At 32.7% G+C, this 16,333-nt stretch overlaps 1 protein-coding gene across 1 annotated transcript in view; it reads right to left on the bottom strand.

Annotated features, from left to right (window-relative positions):
• NLGN4X (neuroligin 4 X-linked) overlaps positions 1-15,304 on the bottom strand; it is a 156,950-nt gene extending 141,646 nt beyond the window's left edge. The window contains 5 exon segments of the mRNA XM_040534216.1: positions 14,470-14,560; positions 14,562-14,705; positions 14,707-14,747; positions 14,750-14,826; positions 14,828-15,304. Coding sequence (XP_040390150.1) covers positions 14,470-14,560; positions 14,562-14,705; positions 14,707-14,747; positions 14,750-14,826; positions 14,828-14,940 — 466 coding nt within the window. The 5' untranslated portion in view covers positions 14,941-15,304.
• Positions 15,305-16,333: the final 1,029 nt, after the last annotated feature.

The following is a 16,333-nucleotide window of genomic DNA, read 5'->3' as shown; positions in this document are numbered from 1 at the left end:
TCCCCAAACATGCCCTGCTTCTTCCATCTTTATGCCTAAATATTTAACTTGGACACACTTTGTGACTTGGCTGCTATCAGATATTCCTTCCATGGGAGCTCTGAGAGGAGACTGGACAAGATCTGACCCACCATCTACTGAATTGAAGAAAAGAAAATGGAGTGCTTAAATTATATCTAACAGAGCATATAACTGCCCCCTCCTACCTCTCCCTCCCACCCCCAAATAAAATAAAATAAAGTAAAAGTAAAAGTAAAATAAAATAAAATTCATAATGTCTGCACTCAAAGATTTCTTTTCAGAAGAACTGAGAGGTCATCCAGCTTTCTTAAAGTAATTTCTTCCATTCTATAACACTGACAACCCTGTTCATAAAATAAAGAAACACTTTGCTTTTCTTACTCATTTCTTAAGCCAATAGCCTTACCTATGGAATATGACATTACAGAAAAAATGTGGAGTTTGTCTTTAGCTTTCCTACATGATGTTATCTATGTTACCCTATCACACAGTAGAGAGGAAAGAAGAGTAATGAGAATTATCTGAGTATACAGGTAACTTTGCAAGAAATATCCATCAAATACAAAATTAACTTTCAAAGAAATTATCAGTCAAATATGTCAGTGATTTTTCATTCTTCATGAAAAAAATCATAAGATCACACAAACTTTCTGGGTTATAGGCAAGCCAACACATTTTCGGAAAAAAATAAATAAGGCTCTTAATACTATTTCTTCATAAACTTTAAAAATGATCGTAGGCTATATGAGTGACATCATCTGACATCATCACCACTGATAAGCATATAGGGTGGTAACCCTTGCTCTATTGCTCTGTTTCACCTGAAGTTCATATTATTTTCAAAAGCAATGACTAAAATTACCAATTACATATTTATATGTCATCTTAATTACTAGATCCAACACGTTTAAATTACCAAGGTGCAAACAATTACCATTACAACTCAGATGAGATATAGAATGAAATCATGGGATGTATACCTTAAATCACAACAAACACAAAATAAATGCATTAGCTTAAATATCATTAATACTTCTTATATTTTGACTACAAGTCAGCATATTTATAATAGATTAAGAATGTGCACATAGCTCATGTAGCTGTTTCTTATACTGCAATTGACTACTCTTAGCTTTTTTCTGCCATTCTAGATCGTGGAGAAGATAGAACAATGTACCTGTCAGTAGAACGGAAACACATCCACCATGGAAACATTTCAGCTTTGAAATCAAATCAAAGTCACAGTCAAGGCTGCAGCTAACTGATAAGAAAAAGCAAATTAGGGACTACATGACCAAATTATTTTTTATTTATTTTTTATTATTAAAGAAGCGGGAACAGGCTTGCCTCTTGGGTTATCTAAACAAAGTCATTTTCTAGTTCTGCACAAAGGAAATGTGATGCATGCAAAAAGAACATAGTGTCTTTGAAGAATTAAGCTCCGGGGAGAAGGGAGAAAGGGACGTGTCGATTGCTCCCAGTGACATTTGCTTAACAACCACAAGAAAATGAAAATTGTCAACACAGGTTAAAGCCTTAGATCTACACTGTCTTAGCTCACTAAAAAAGGACACTAAACAAGTTTTGTGCTTAAAAAAATCATTTGGAATTCCAAAAGTGCTGGACCAATGTACAAGTACATATCTCATTAGATCCAGTCTGAGGAGAGTGTTTATATGTCGTGAGAAATATGCATTTCAGAATGATCTGCAAGAATTACACCAACTAGGTCACAGCCACCTGGCAGGTCTGTTAGAGCAAACACTTTATATTGTACTCAGGAGTAATTTCTTTATTACTTGAAAGACAGTAAAGAAAATTAAAAGACTGATAAAAATTTTCCAAACCATTATGTTGAATAAGCATGCAAACAGCATACTTTCTTCCAAAATCCATTTCTGACTACTTAATTTTATTATATGCTTTGCTGTCATTCATGCTTTTGATAAGCTTTGTGAAGAAAAAAAAAAGACTATTAACTATGCAACACATGTTACTAACAGCTTTTCTTTCATTCATCGTTAAGCTATCTGACCTCTTCTGACTTAAATACATTAGACTGGCATCTTATATGCCTTATCCAACCACTAAGTTTTCCCCATCTTTCAATATCTAAATGTCTTAGGATCTAGTATAAGTCTTATTTCCTATAGCATGTCTTCTATCTCTTGTAAAACAAACAAACAAACAAACAAAAAAACACTCTTTGTGAACATTGAAAGCAAAGGATTAAATGTAAATGTTGATAGCAAGCTTAAACTCCTCTATCTGTCAATGAGCCTAATCAACTTTTAGATGCCCCAGTTTTAAACCTCTACTGATATATTTTTTTAAATCATCATGGTATAATGGTAGTAAAGCCTTTTACCACCCAGAGACATTTCCTTCTTGCAATTGTTCTAATCCAAATCAGAAAAAGCCATTTGGATCCTCATTTTCTAAATGGGCAACTGAGGCACAAAGGCAGCAGATTGTCTATCTATAATTTCATGGGATAGCTGTTTGAAATACTCTCAGTTCCCCTCAGACTCTATGAAATCTGTCTACTGCATTGATTAGAAAAACTATCTTGTAAAGTTCTCACCTGTTGAGATTACTCACACCAACAAGTATAGAAATAATCTTTCTACATATCCCAAATCATATCACTTTAGAGACAAATCAAATTTTCTGAATTCCTGAAAACTCATATTTTATGGGTCTTTACCTAGGAAAGAAATCAGTATCGACAACGTTCCTGTAACAGCCTAACTTAATAGGAACTTGTTTATAGGGAAGAAAAAAAAAGATGAAGAGAAATTAGAAGCCTAAGGAATAGATTTTTTTTTTTTTTTGGGGGGGGGAGAAATTAAGCAAATATGACAAAATACTCTTCCAGTTCTTCTCCAAAAAAAAAAAAAAAAAAAAAAAGTTTCACCAAAAAAATGTTGCCTAAGGCAAACAAGACTTTAAGACAAAATAAAATAAATTGAAATAAAACAAGTCTTAAGAAATATAATAAAACAATCTTAGCAAACATGGTGCAGTGGAAGCACATACTGAAATCTGTAGATATAAAAGGTGACTAAAATCATCTCAATCAAACCCTGTAAAATACAGTACATTTGGTAGGGAAAATACATAATTAAAAGAATGAAAATTCAGGTAATTTTGCTTCACCCCTGTGTATTTAGAAATAAAGTTGTTATGAGCCTGTACATAAAATGGAGAAGGTAAATTATGAGTTGTGTATGGTACCACAAAAAATTTACACAAGAAACTTAAAATGACAAAACAGCCAAGAAACTAGCTTACTTGTGGTAAAATATCACACAAAGAAATAATTCAGTGCTTCAGGATGAAAAAAAAAATACTTTAAAATAAACCCACTTATAGTGCAGGAAAAAAAAAAAAGAAAAAAAAAAAAAGGTTTGTCGTCTGGTTTTAGGATATGATAGCAACTATCTTATTTTTGTTGAGGCAAAGAAGAAAGAGGATCGCAAGAGGCGATAGAGGCAAGGGGGGCGGTGGGTAGAGAGAGAGAGAAGCAAAACCAAAAGCTACATATTTAGATTTTTTAAAAAGTCAGTTAATAATCACAATACTAAAGCCATCCTGATTATTATTTGTGTTAACATAATTAGTATTATTAGCAAAAACAAGTAAGGTAAAATAGCATACATTTAGAAGTTTGATACACTATTCGGAAACGTGTGGAAGCAACACTCACAAGAGACATAAACTATTTCATAATATTTCTAAAGCTTGATATATGCTGGTATCTTTTACACTTATCATTACTTACTAACCTCTTCAATTATGTAAATGTAAGAGAAAATTATCTTAAGTATTACAGGCCATATTCTCAAAGGTGCAAAAAGATTAAATGACTGCTTGAATTGTCAATTGACTGCAAGATGGGTGTTACATGATGGAGATCTTTCACTACTTTCCTAGATGTATATACATTTTTAAGGCCACTGGATGCATTTAGAGAATTAATGCTTGCAATATCTGAATATTATCCCTGCCTCAAGTCTTGCAATATCCCAAATACTTGTTGGGCACATTCATACAATGGGATGTAGGACAAACATTTCATGATGACAACCAAGTTGTGAGCAAGAGTTGCTTGAATAAAAATGGAAAATGAAATAGAAACAAACCAAACCCAAACCAACAAAACCATAAGAACTAAATTAAAGAAAATTCCAATGTACAACTATGGACCTCATGAGATCCTCATAGTTTCCTGCAGTACAAATGCAGACTGCTAAGCATAGCTGCAGTGTCCCTCTGAAGGAATGCAGTACAGAGGGACTAAGATGTGAAAGAAAAGCAGGCTCCCTCGTACACCTGTTTCATTCACACCCACTAAATAGCTCATTTTCTGGTCCACCTATTTGGTAGCTGTCTCCCTTCCAAAAATTACTTAAGACACCTTACTGGTGTTTTCTCAGCTTTTGCTTCTTCTTGCAACTTTAATAAAACAAGAGATAATGAAAAAGATCTGGATAACATTTTTTGTGGAAATTGAAATTGAGGCTATATCTTGTGTACATATGACATTCACTTGTAATGTGAGCAAAGAGACCATGACAGAACTCAGTAACAACAAGAAGTTGCAACAAATAGTGAGACTGAAGAAAGAGAAAAATGCAGTTTGAAAATCCCATAGTGGTTTACTGTGAAAATGGTTATAAACAACAACAACAAAAACAACAAAACAAAACAACAACAACAAAAACAGATACAGTTAAGAATAAAAATTTACCTATTCAGTCCATATACCATATTTTTGTTCTGGGAATAGGGCTGAAGGTATTACGAATAATCCCTTGTTAATTAAAATAAAGAATAAGCCATCCATGGTGAATTGTTAGATTATTTATTTATTTATTTATTTATTTAATTTTAGTTCACATTACTGCATTTATTTGTATTCAGTTCTTTCTTCAATCTGTGTTATTCAAATAATCCCACTGAGAGACTGTCATACTAAGCTGTTCTCTTTTGTACAACATTTGTGTCATTTTCTTTGACTTAAATATACTTTGAGGTAATTCTTAGTGACTAAGCATAACAATTATGCCATATGCATAGTTTTAGATGCCATCATAGTAAACATCTGATGTGATCCAACTCACACAGACACACCCTAGTCATCAATTACTACTACTCAGCCTCCTGTACCTATTCTCTAAAGGCAGCACAAGAACCCTTACCTTACCTACAACGTAAGGTAGAAAGAGTCCCGATGAGAAAAGCATCTCAAATCAGCAAGAACACTAATGTACCAGTCCTTTTAAAGGACCTACATTATGTCTGGAAGCAGGATATTTTGGAGGGGAAACCCTTATTTTTGCAATTTGGCACTTTGCATGACTTAATATAACTTAACTCCAGTATGATGACAGTGAAAACTAAACTCTCTATATTATTAGTGAGGCAGAAACTTAGGCATGCTTTACATTTTTTGCCTTGGTGAAATAAAAGGGTGCAAAATGCTTTGGTGTTTTGCATATAAAAAAAAGAAAACGGAGAGTCAATGGCATTCATTGACAAAAATCTGACTCTGTCTAAAGCAAGGCTATAAATTAGGAGTAAAGAATGATTCCTTTTTTAATTAAAATGTTGCAGCTAACTCACCATAACTTAACAGACCAATTTTTTTTCTACTTTAGAATCAATTCTGCTATTCAATGAGTTTAAAATCAAGTAGTGTCATTTGCTATTTGATGGTTTAACTGGTGCATCCTCAGTATGCTTCTCATTTAAAACTTCATCATTTAATTTAAAAAAATAAAAATAAAAACTTTGGTGTAAATTTGTCAGTGTGAGTGCATATTTTGATTGGATAGGTTTTATTTCGTACATAAATTCCTCTCTCCACAAAAATAGAACCAACGCCCACAGTGTTATTAATTTTCAGGTTTGAAAAGGTAAGCAGGATCCCTTCTGATCTATTTTAGGGGCATTAACCAGGACCTGTCTGCATGTTTTTTTTCTACTGAATTCACCAGCACCATTTGCAAAGCTCTTAAAAAATGAGTTTGCTGGAAACTTGTGCTCCCTCTGCTGGATGAATAAAGCATGAATAGCAAGTGAAAGCAGAACCATTGGGACAGTACTGCGAATGCAGAATTAACTGCCTAAAATTTTGTAGCCACTCTAAAAATACCACATAAAAGATAATTAGATTCTAAGTTATTTGTAAGAGGATAAAATTTATATTTTTGGATTGGGCTTTCATTTGCCTAACTGAATATTTACTAAATCAGACAATGGATTTCCAGCTACGATGGCTTGTAAACATTACAAGTGATTATTAGATATTCATTTGAATCAGCACAAAGTAATTTCTCTCCATTAGATTAAATATGTCATGCCCTGTCAATTAAAAATCTATTTAACAACAACCCAGCGATAATAACTAGTTTGGAACAAGACACTAGAAATCCTATTTTTGACTAAAATTCCCTGTACATAGTGTAGGAAGTTGGCTTACCATTGCAAATAAATTTATTCTTCACTAGACGTATGCCTACAGCAAGAACTTTAAAAGATAAAATGTCCTTTTATTATAACATTTCTATACTGGATTTTTAACACATCAGCACCAGCAGATAGCTGTAAGCATTAGTTCATGTTCATGGTTTTGTGATAATTATTTCTTATTCTTTGTCTCTTTGTGTAACAGAAGAGCAAGAGCAACCTCCACACTAAAAAAAAAGCCCTAAATATTAAGAAAACAAATACATCCATATTCTCTCAGATGATGATAATATCACAAACCAAATGAAATATTTTTTTTTTTTTTCCTATTTGGCTAAAAATTAATGCATTGTCATCACAAAATGTGAACATTTAATTCCTTATCTGTCATCTGGAGAATATTATGCTTATCTGGAATTATAAGCAAGAAGCACTGAGGTGAAGAATTGAATGCTGGAGTTATTCTTTCATTTTAAAAAGGATGACAAAACAAAGTACAGTGCAATGTTGCAATGTTCAGGAGCATTTTTTTTTTTTTAATTTCTTGATTTATTTAGTAGATAATTAAATATTTATAGAGCAGAAATGAATAGTTGTTTGGTTCACACATTACCCATGACTGCCACATTGTTGTTCTTTATTTATTTATTTATTTTTCTACTTCTCTTCCAGTCTACTTTTAAATGTCCAGTGAAAGCATGCTTTTCCTCTGAGGGTTATAACAGGTCGGATCCCTGCTAATCAGAAAAAGGATAATTCCTTTAAGTATTTCCACAGATGCAGACTGATTCATGAACCTTGCTAGTTAGTTGAGCTATTCAGCAAATGTCAGTTTTGTCTGAAGCTGCACTTAATGTACTAAGGGAGAGTGAACCAAACCAGAACAAAAAGATACAAATAACTTTCAATAAGTGTGCAGACCTATGCAACAAAACAAAACAAAACAAAACCTGAAACAAGATTAATGAGATCAGAAAGCCTTATTTTTTCCAGTGTAATTTTATAGGTGGAATGAAATCAAAGCTAGTCGAAACGGTGTAATCAAGATGCCACTAACATCAGAGTATTTTTAGTATCCACTAAACAGACATCTGCCAAGGACCTACTCCACTGCTTGTAGAACAGAAACCCTCAGTTTTAGATGTCAGGTTGTTAAGTGTTTTGGAAGAAAGCAAGAAGACGCACAGTAGACAGGGCCAGCATATAGAGGAATGTTTTGCAGGAATGCAGAGGAAAATGTTAAAAAAAGAAAAAAGAAACAAAACAAAACAAACAAGCAAAAAAGCACTCTAACAAGACTATTGGGAGTCAATGGGCAGAATGAAGTAAAATCACCTGTCTGATCTGTCTCATGACCCACATGACTAAAGACTGTTGGTTTTTTTTTTCATCACAGAGCCAAATGGCACAGCCTCTACATCTCCAAAGGCACTGTTCTTTGACTAAAAGGATGATAACATTAATTTCTCTTTGTGGTAGAAGCATTAATTTTTAACATTTTAAAGGACATTTCCCCCCATCCAGCAGGTTTTTCAGCATGAGGCATGATGAGACTCTGGGGAATTCTGCCAAAAGTCCTGTTCAGATTAGATAATGCCATATTGAATCCTTAGCCTTCTTTCCAGGCTTCATTGCATATCAATTCCTGAAAAAGCCATTTGGGTACAATCCTGTAAAGTGCCTGTGGAATGGGTAACTCTTGAAAGGAAGAACAACATTTTGAAATCAGCAACTAAATCTGAGTTTATCTCTAAGGATTTAAGAACTTTATTTCATCTAGATTAGAGTCCTGCTCTTTGCTGTCAAAAGGTGTTTGTGACTGTTAAAAGCAACAATGTGAAATAAGGGCCTGGATTACCCATAGCTTTATCCTAGTAGGCAGAGGGTAGTGAGACATATGCCTTCTTCTTTCTCACAGATGCTGCAATATTTTTTTTGATTAAGAAGAGGGGATATGTTGAACCCTTGCAGTGAAAGGCTTGAGGTGTTCTGACACAATGGGAACTCTATCTTTCACAATGGAAAAAGATTTTCTCTCTGTTGTTAAATTTCGTGGTTCTTTTTGACTGGGATTATATGCAGTAATTCCAGCATTAGTATTTCATGTTATAATTGTTATCTATCATTAATACACTTTGGATAGCTACACAAGCTTTTCAAAAAGGGATACTTCTATTTGTGTATAATTTTTGTACTGTATGACTGAAATATATTTGAGTAACAAGGCAATTTTGATACTCCATATACAACTTTCCAAAGAAGACAGAGATTGACTGAAAGGTATTGACAGGAAGTGTGACAATCTTAAAAATGAAAACAAACTGTTGTTATATTCTTTTTTGTTGAAGAAAAACATTATTTGTAATACGAAAGTGTTCAAACATTATCATCCATAAATTAAAATAAAAAAAAACTAAATATATTCAAAAAAATAAACTCCTGTATTTTAAATATAACTAAATACATCAAACAAGAGAAGTAAAACTCTATGTTTCTATATCGAGTACACAAATAATAATTGATTTTAAAAAGCACATAAAGATTTTCAGGAAGTATCAAAACTACAGATATGTAAACAATAGATATTAGTTTTTGGATTTCTTCAGGATATTTACATAAAACCTGGATTTGATTTCTTACATAGCTACTTACATTTACAAAAGCAGAAAATAGAAATAGAATACGATAGAAATAAAAATACAATAGAAAAAATTGCATTTTTGAGATTACCTGATAAATTCCAGATACACATATACTGAAACTTGAAATTATATAAATTCTAGGAGGATCAAGACTGTAGAAACTTAATAAAAATTACATATATCTTTCATTCTGTTACTATTTTAGATAGGTACCTTTATTCCTCATAATAATAAAGAACCCACTGGACAGCTTACTTTTTTTTTTTTTTTTTTTTTTAATGTCATCAAATAATTGTTAAGATGACATCTTGTTGTCTTTGTCTTTCTCTCCCCTCCCACCCCCCCCCAAAAAAAAAATTAAAGATAAATTTTTGAACAGATTTTTATCAATTTAATTTTACAGGGGCAATTTTGATAAAAAGCATTTTCCAAATTAAACAGACGCTGCAATTCAATAGAAATTATGTGAAGAAGGCTGCAAACATCCAGTTATATACTGAGCAGACATCTGCCTAATACCAAAAAGTGGCACAGCATGCAAGTTATAGAAATCACCTAACACACCTCTTCTTTATTGGCTTTAATCAAGTTGTTGATTTCTTAATTGCTTATTCAACTAGAAACAGAGTCTAAAGAAGCAAGTACCTTTCCTCCACACTACTACTCAGAGAAGGAATACTGTTGATCTCTTTGCTGTTACCCAAGACTTTGTTTCTTTCCCGGTACCCTACAGTTATATACATCGCTAATCCTGGACAGCATTCTCAATTTCTCTATTCTAATGAAAAAATCATGACCTACCCCTTCAGCCTTAATATGTATCATTACCTATCACTTTTTGTTGTCACTTTAGCAGTATTTATTGTGATGTAAATGATACAGAAGCTCACAGAGTGTTTTTACTGAGCAGTTCTCTGAAGATTCCAAATACTTCAGGAATCAATCCCTAGTAGATGTATGGTGGCTTACTAGCTACCCACTTGTATAAAATGTACCCTTTTCCCATATAACAAAGTAATATATATATGTTTACAAAAAAATCCTTTTTTGTTTCGTTTTCTTTTTTGATTTGAAGAGAGAAGGTTTTAAACAACAAAAAGATGTTTTAGATTTTTTTTATCTCAACTTGATATTAATACAACTTTTAAATTTACCATGAAAGAAATCCAAATTAAAGTTCTTTTATATATATAGCTTATTAAAGTTCTTTTAAATATATAGCTTTTGCTATATATTTTTCCCAATTATGATAGGAGTTAGCAATCTCCTTCAGCATCCACAGATTCAGATGATAAAGGCCAGGGATTAAGCACAGCTGATTAACAGTCTGTGTCCTCTTCAATCTAGCATTTCTACTGCAGATAAACCTATATTCAGACTGAAGTTATAATAAACAGGCTGTCCTTAATATCATTTCCCTAGATGACCTCTGACATTCAAGTATTCTTGTGGAAAATTGCAGTTTATAGTACTGGAAAAGCAGACAATGCAACATACACTCCCCACAATTTTTTTTATTATTTTTATAAATTGTTTACTCAGAAAATCAAAGTAAATGTTTAGAAAACAGTTTGGACAGACTGTTAATTTTACTATAAATATTTCTTTCAATTATCACTTTCAATTATCATTTCAATTCCTTATGATTATAGATTAGACTTTTTTATTATTTCTTTATTGCTTATTCTTATCTTTAAAATAACCACCTATTTGTTTATACTTATTATGAGAAATATTATTTATTTATTGTTTATACTTATTATGAGAAAACAAATATATCTTGATGGATTATAGTGATAGCAAAACTCTTCCAAAGTCAAAGGAAAAAAAAAAATCAAACACCAAAATACTCTACCTACTGAAATATAAATGTTACTCTACAGAAAGTGTCAGTACAAACAATTTCTCCAGTGAATATCAGCAAAAGAATAAAATTCTACATGGACATAATTTGCATAACATTCTGTTAGGTATGTGCTTTAATTTTTACCATAAATATATTTTTGCTTAAAATGGAAAAAAGAAATCTAAAAACAAGGACCCTTTTTGTTTTTTTTTAGGAAGATTTTAATACAGAAAATTCTGACAAGTTTTTCAGCCACTGCCATTTGATGTTTGAAATCCAGAACTTATGAGTCAGGAAAAAAAAAAAAAAAGTCAATAACTATTACAGATATAAAAATGTTTAATGGACATTTTAATTCCTTTACCTAGATGCTCCAGGTATTTTAAGGAACTATTGAATTTTGTGTTGTTTAATTTCAATGTGTTTCTTTAAACTGAATCATGAGCATTTAGTATATATAATAAAACATAAAGAAATAAATATATAAAACAAAATATAAAATATAAGATTCAAATATATAAATCTTATCTATCCAGTTAAAGGGCCTGGGTTTTACTCTTGTTTCCATTAGTTTATACTGGCAGAATTCTAGTGAAATGATTCTGAAATCAGATGAATTAATGTGTGTGTTTATTCTTCAGTTCATTATTCAAAGCACATGACCAAAATTTGGTTCCCTTTGCCCAAACCACAGAAACAATCAGAAACAGGTCATGTTATACAGTGGGAAAAAAAAAAAAAAAAAAAAAAAAAAAAAAAAAAAAAAAAAAAAAAAAAGGAGATGCAATTTGGTTATTAATTCCCTGGAACTGGTTTGAAGCAAGCACTGCATGTGGCCATAGTTAATTCATTAGAGTTGTTCATCAATTCTTTTCACTGAAGGTGTTTTTTGTCTTTTTTTTTTCTTTTTTTTTTTAAAGGCATAAAATGATTCAGATTAAGTTTCATAGTCAGAACATTAATTAGGTTGTGATGATTCCATTCACCTTTATTGCAGACATAAACAGTTTCAAAGCTTTTCTAAATAAATCTGTACTTGAGAAAGAATTGGAATTGTTAATTTAACTCAAAGTCACTCACTTTGAGACTGCTTCAAAAACTAATTTCATGGTCTCTCTCTGTAGCAACATAGTTTATTTCTGCCAACTATGACTCATATAATGAAGCTTAATGTGTTTAATCAGATTGTATGGACTACAATTTAAGGCTATTTATGTTTACTATGGTTAGAAGACACAGTAACTTAGGAGGTGTGATTTGTAGGTCAGTTCTCCTTAATCATCTTTATGAACAGAAGGTTGCATATTTTCCTTACCAAAGAGCTACACTGAGTTATAATTAAGTAGTGATAAAATTTCAGCATACAATTAAAACATCATGTATTCCATATATTCATTTTGAAATTTCTTGTTCTCTGCTGGAGCTGGTTAAAAACACTTGTCATATTGTACGGGAACAATCTTGCCTTCAGCTCATTACCAACACCAAACCTTTTCTGTCATTTATTCAACTAAATACCTAAATACTCTTTTTTTTTTTTTTTTTTTTTCCCTGAGAGAGTATATAAAAGACAATTGATTCCCATTATAAGAAGTTATTTTGTGTAAATAAAATAAAATCTAAAATGATGAGAAGTTAAGTGGACATAAAGGTGTACAAGAGTGCAATTAAATTTATCAGTCCTTTTTATTTATAAGCTAACAGCAAATCTCATTTGCTATTACACACAATACAAGGAATTTTATAGGCTGTTAGTCAGTCAGCACGCAGTATTTTATTATTACCCACTTGATACAAAATATTCTTCTAAAAATTTATATATTTTTTTTTTCCATTTCTAATTTTCTGTCTTCTTTATTTAATGGAAGAAACGTATTTTTACTAGATTAGAGGAATATATGAATGTAATGACATTGGCCTTTAAAAGGACATGAAGTTAGCAGAGTGAGAACAATTAAATTCTTAAACTGAAATGTTTTCTTAGGACAAAACCACCATAGTGACAAATTAAAAGCTGCAGACGAAGTCCATAATATAAAGAATTATAGGAAATATATATGAGAATAACCTAGGAGTGAGGTACAGTGCAATGAAACTAGAAGAGGGAAATAGCCAAGTGGCTCCTTCTAGTAAATACACATGCGTGAACATAAACACACATACATATACACACATACAGAGCAGCCTACACACACCTTGTCTTTCAGAGTCCTGTGATTTAAGCAGCTTGATAGTATCTGTTTGCGGTATTCCCAGTATTCCCAAACCTTACCCCTTTATTTTTAGCTTTTAGGTTTTTGCTTCAGTTGATGAGAACTGGAAAAAAAGGTGGTATGTTTACAGCTTCCAAACAGCTTGGAAATTCTGAGTAAAGAAGCCAATCAAGTCAGAAGGATTACAATAAAGAACAAATTTGCATATTTAGAATATGGTTACTGAGAAATAACAATGCCTTAGTTATGCAAATCAAACCCTCAGCTGAAGTGAAGGGATTTGCATATCTGGGAGAAATCTGTCACTTTATGCACCAGTAACTACATTCTAAGTGGCTGAAAGAACTGGCATTTAGCAGAATATTAAATATAATTGCAGAAGAGTTTTTTATTTCCTTGGGATATAAACTATAATCATTCGAGGATTGGTGAAAACAGGTCTTGTTTTCTGTAAGAAGAAATACCATTTTGCACCTCAGAAGATATATCTAGCATGCCAAAACACTAGAATATTTAAGACTGAGATCATGAAAACTTTCAAGATGTTGTGTGTTGCCATTTGTGTTCATCCTTTTTGTGGATGAAGGTGATTTATAGTAGTCCTCCTGAGAGAGGAATGCAGAAAACATGAAAATTTAAGGACACCTGTTCAGCTCTGTGTAATAAAAAGCACTTTTACTCCATTTATATGTAATGAATGAAGAAAACCAAGTTGGACTGAAAAGCTTCATATGTAAAAATCCTGGAGTAAACCCCCTATAGACTGAACCGCTGTACAGTTTCTATCATATACTAAAATCAAACAAAGTTAACCATAAGCTCCAAGGTAATAAAATAAAATAAAATAATAATAATAATAAAAAGTAATAATAAAAAAAAAGAGGGAGAGAGGAGAATTCTCCTTTAAAATGAATATGCTGCAGCATTTGTACCATCCATGCAATGAAAAATACAAAGTTACTTCTGGTTAATGTTTATTTCCCTGTTCCTCTTTCCTCTCCTGTGTATGATACTCAGCTCTAGTTCAGAAGTAAGATTACACACCCTGCCCACTGGCTGCAAATGAAATTGTGGTGTTACACTGATACATGAAGGAGAATTCATGCAAACATGTTCGATCTGCAAAGTATTCTTTATGATGAGTATTCAGGGACATGATCCATTTCTACAGATAAAACATGGGAGAAACTGAGCAAGATGCTTTAAAGACCTAGCTACTCAACTCATGCAGGAACTGGTGAGTGAGCTGAAGTGTGTTCCTTAGAGTACTTACCATCCTCTGTGGGTACATAGATATTCAAATACAGGGCAGTCTTCATTTGATCTTGAACATATGTCACCACAGTATCCAGATTGGCTGTAAAACCAGACTGGCAGCATGTCGTTGAGCAGTGACCTCTCATCCAGGTACTGTGGGCAAACAGCAGCAAACTGTGTGGCATTTCGGACACCCGTCCAAGATGATGGAGGTTCTGGAGGTTGAAATCGCCTTTCTCCAGTTGGAGGAGAGGGCATAAGGAACACCCAGATACTGTTCCACTGGACCAAGATCTCATTGGGCAGAGGTGTTCTTAAACCACGTATTTTGCCATAATTTGTGGTAACCACTGGGTATTGTGCTTGACCATCATGAGAGTAATCTTATAGCCAGTGCAGTTATCCACAGGAGGAAGTTAGAATTCAACATGACACACACTGGGGTGAAGATCAAAGGCAGCCATAGAAGTCCCATTGGTTTCGACATTATTTAAATGAACATCAGCAGTGCTCTTTTCTTCCACAACCAGGAGAAAAAGGAATCAAAGAAAACAAAAATAATAAAATAAAAAAGCAGGCAAAAGTAGATGAAGTGAGGCAAAAGTGTAATCTTGTTCAGGCAGTGAAAAAACAAAAGCTAATGTGTGCCTCAGTTGACTGACTGTAGACAAATTCCGACATCTGAAGAAACAAAGGAATGTTTGCCCCCAGGGACCATCCCAGACTTGAGTGTTGGCTTACTCCTGGCAACACACAGCTTCTCCCAGCCAGTAGAGTGGGGACAGATCTACAGTTACTCTACTTCCCCAGCAAAATGACTCCTTCCAGTCAAGTCTAGCCCACTCAGTCAGGCCTGTAGCCAAAAGAAAGCAAACAGTTAAAATCAACAGACATTTTATTGGCATAAACCTACACAAATAACAAATAAATCAAATTCATTCTTTATTTACACAGAACGACCCACATATCTTTATGAACTATAAGCACCTTGGTTAGCTATGTGTTTCTGAAGATACACAAGGTAAGAAAATTGAAAATTGAAGCCACAAACTTGTCCAAGGCTATAAAACAAACCAAACACTCTGCTTCTGTATATACTTCCAACCAAACCACAGCCCAAATGTTAATGCTTTTAGGAAAGTTATCCCACATTTAATTGCTAGCTCCAGGGTATTTTCTGCCCTGAATAAACATCTCCTTTTAACCATACTTGTATTCCCACAGCAAATGCTCATTAGATGTTTTGCTGCATTGGATAATCTCTCTTTGTTGTTATATGACTTCTATATATATTTTTCATAGGTATGCGTAATTTTCTGTATGATAAACAATTTACCTCCACATAATTCAGAGATTCCAATGAACGTAATAGAATTATCTTAGTTCAAAGCAAATGTGACAGTAGAATTAGTTAAAATTAGATACTATGGTATTGGTTTTCATATTGTCTTTGTTTGTTCAATTTCTGACAAAAAGGAACAAGTGCAACTGAAAAATAATGTGTAATACAATCTCTCAAAAATCAGATCTTGACCTACACTGTTACAACTAGGAACTTTGCCTTCTACATGCTCCTACTTTAAATTCCTAGACAGAAGGCAATTCATAAATTAATTGTTATTTTTAATGAAAATACAAGTCACATACCATTACAAGAAGCATAAATAACAATACAACACTTGTTAATACTTACATTCTTCTCCCTAACCCAAATAAATGGAGGAGTTCCCTTTTTATATCAGTTTTTCAACTTAAAATCACAGATGGCAATTCCACCATTTGAAAAAATCCTTATTATAGGAAACTGATACTGATACTATACATTTTATAGGATGAACACAAACTAACATATAAGCCATATATATGTGACTACGAGGTTC

Source organism: Cygnus olor, chromosome 1 (genome assembly GCF_009769625.2).
Source record: "Cygnus olor isolate bCygOlo1 chromosome 1, bCygOlo1.pri.v2, whole genome shotgun sequence".
NCBI classification, from domain to species: domain Eukaryota; kingdom Metazoa; phylum Chordata; class Aves; order Anseriformes; family Anatidae; genus Cygnus; species Cygnus olor.
This window is presented reverse-complemented; position numbering and strand designations above follow the sequence as displayed.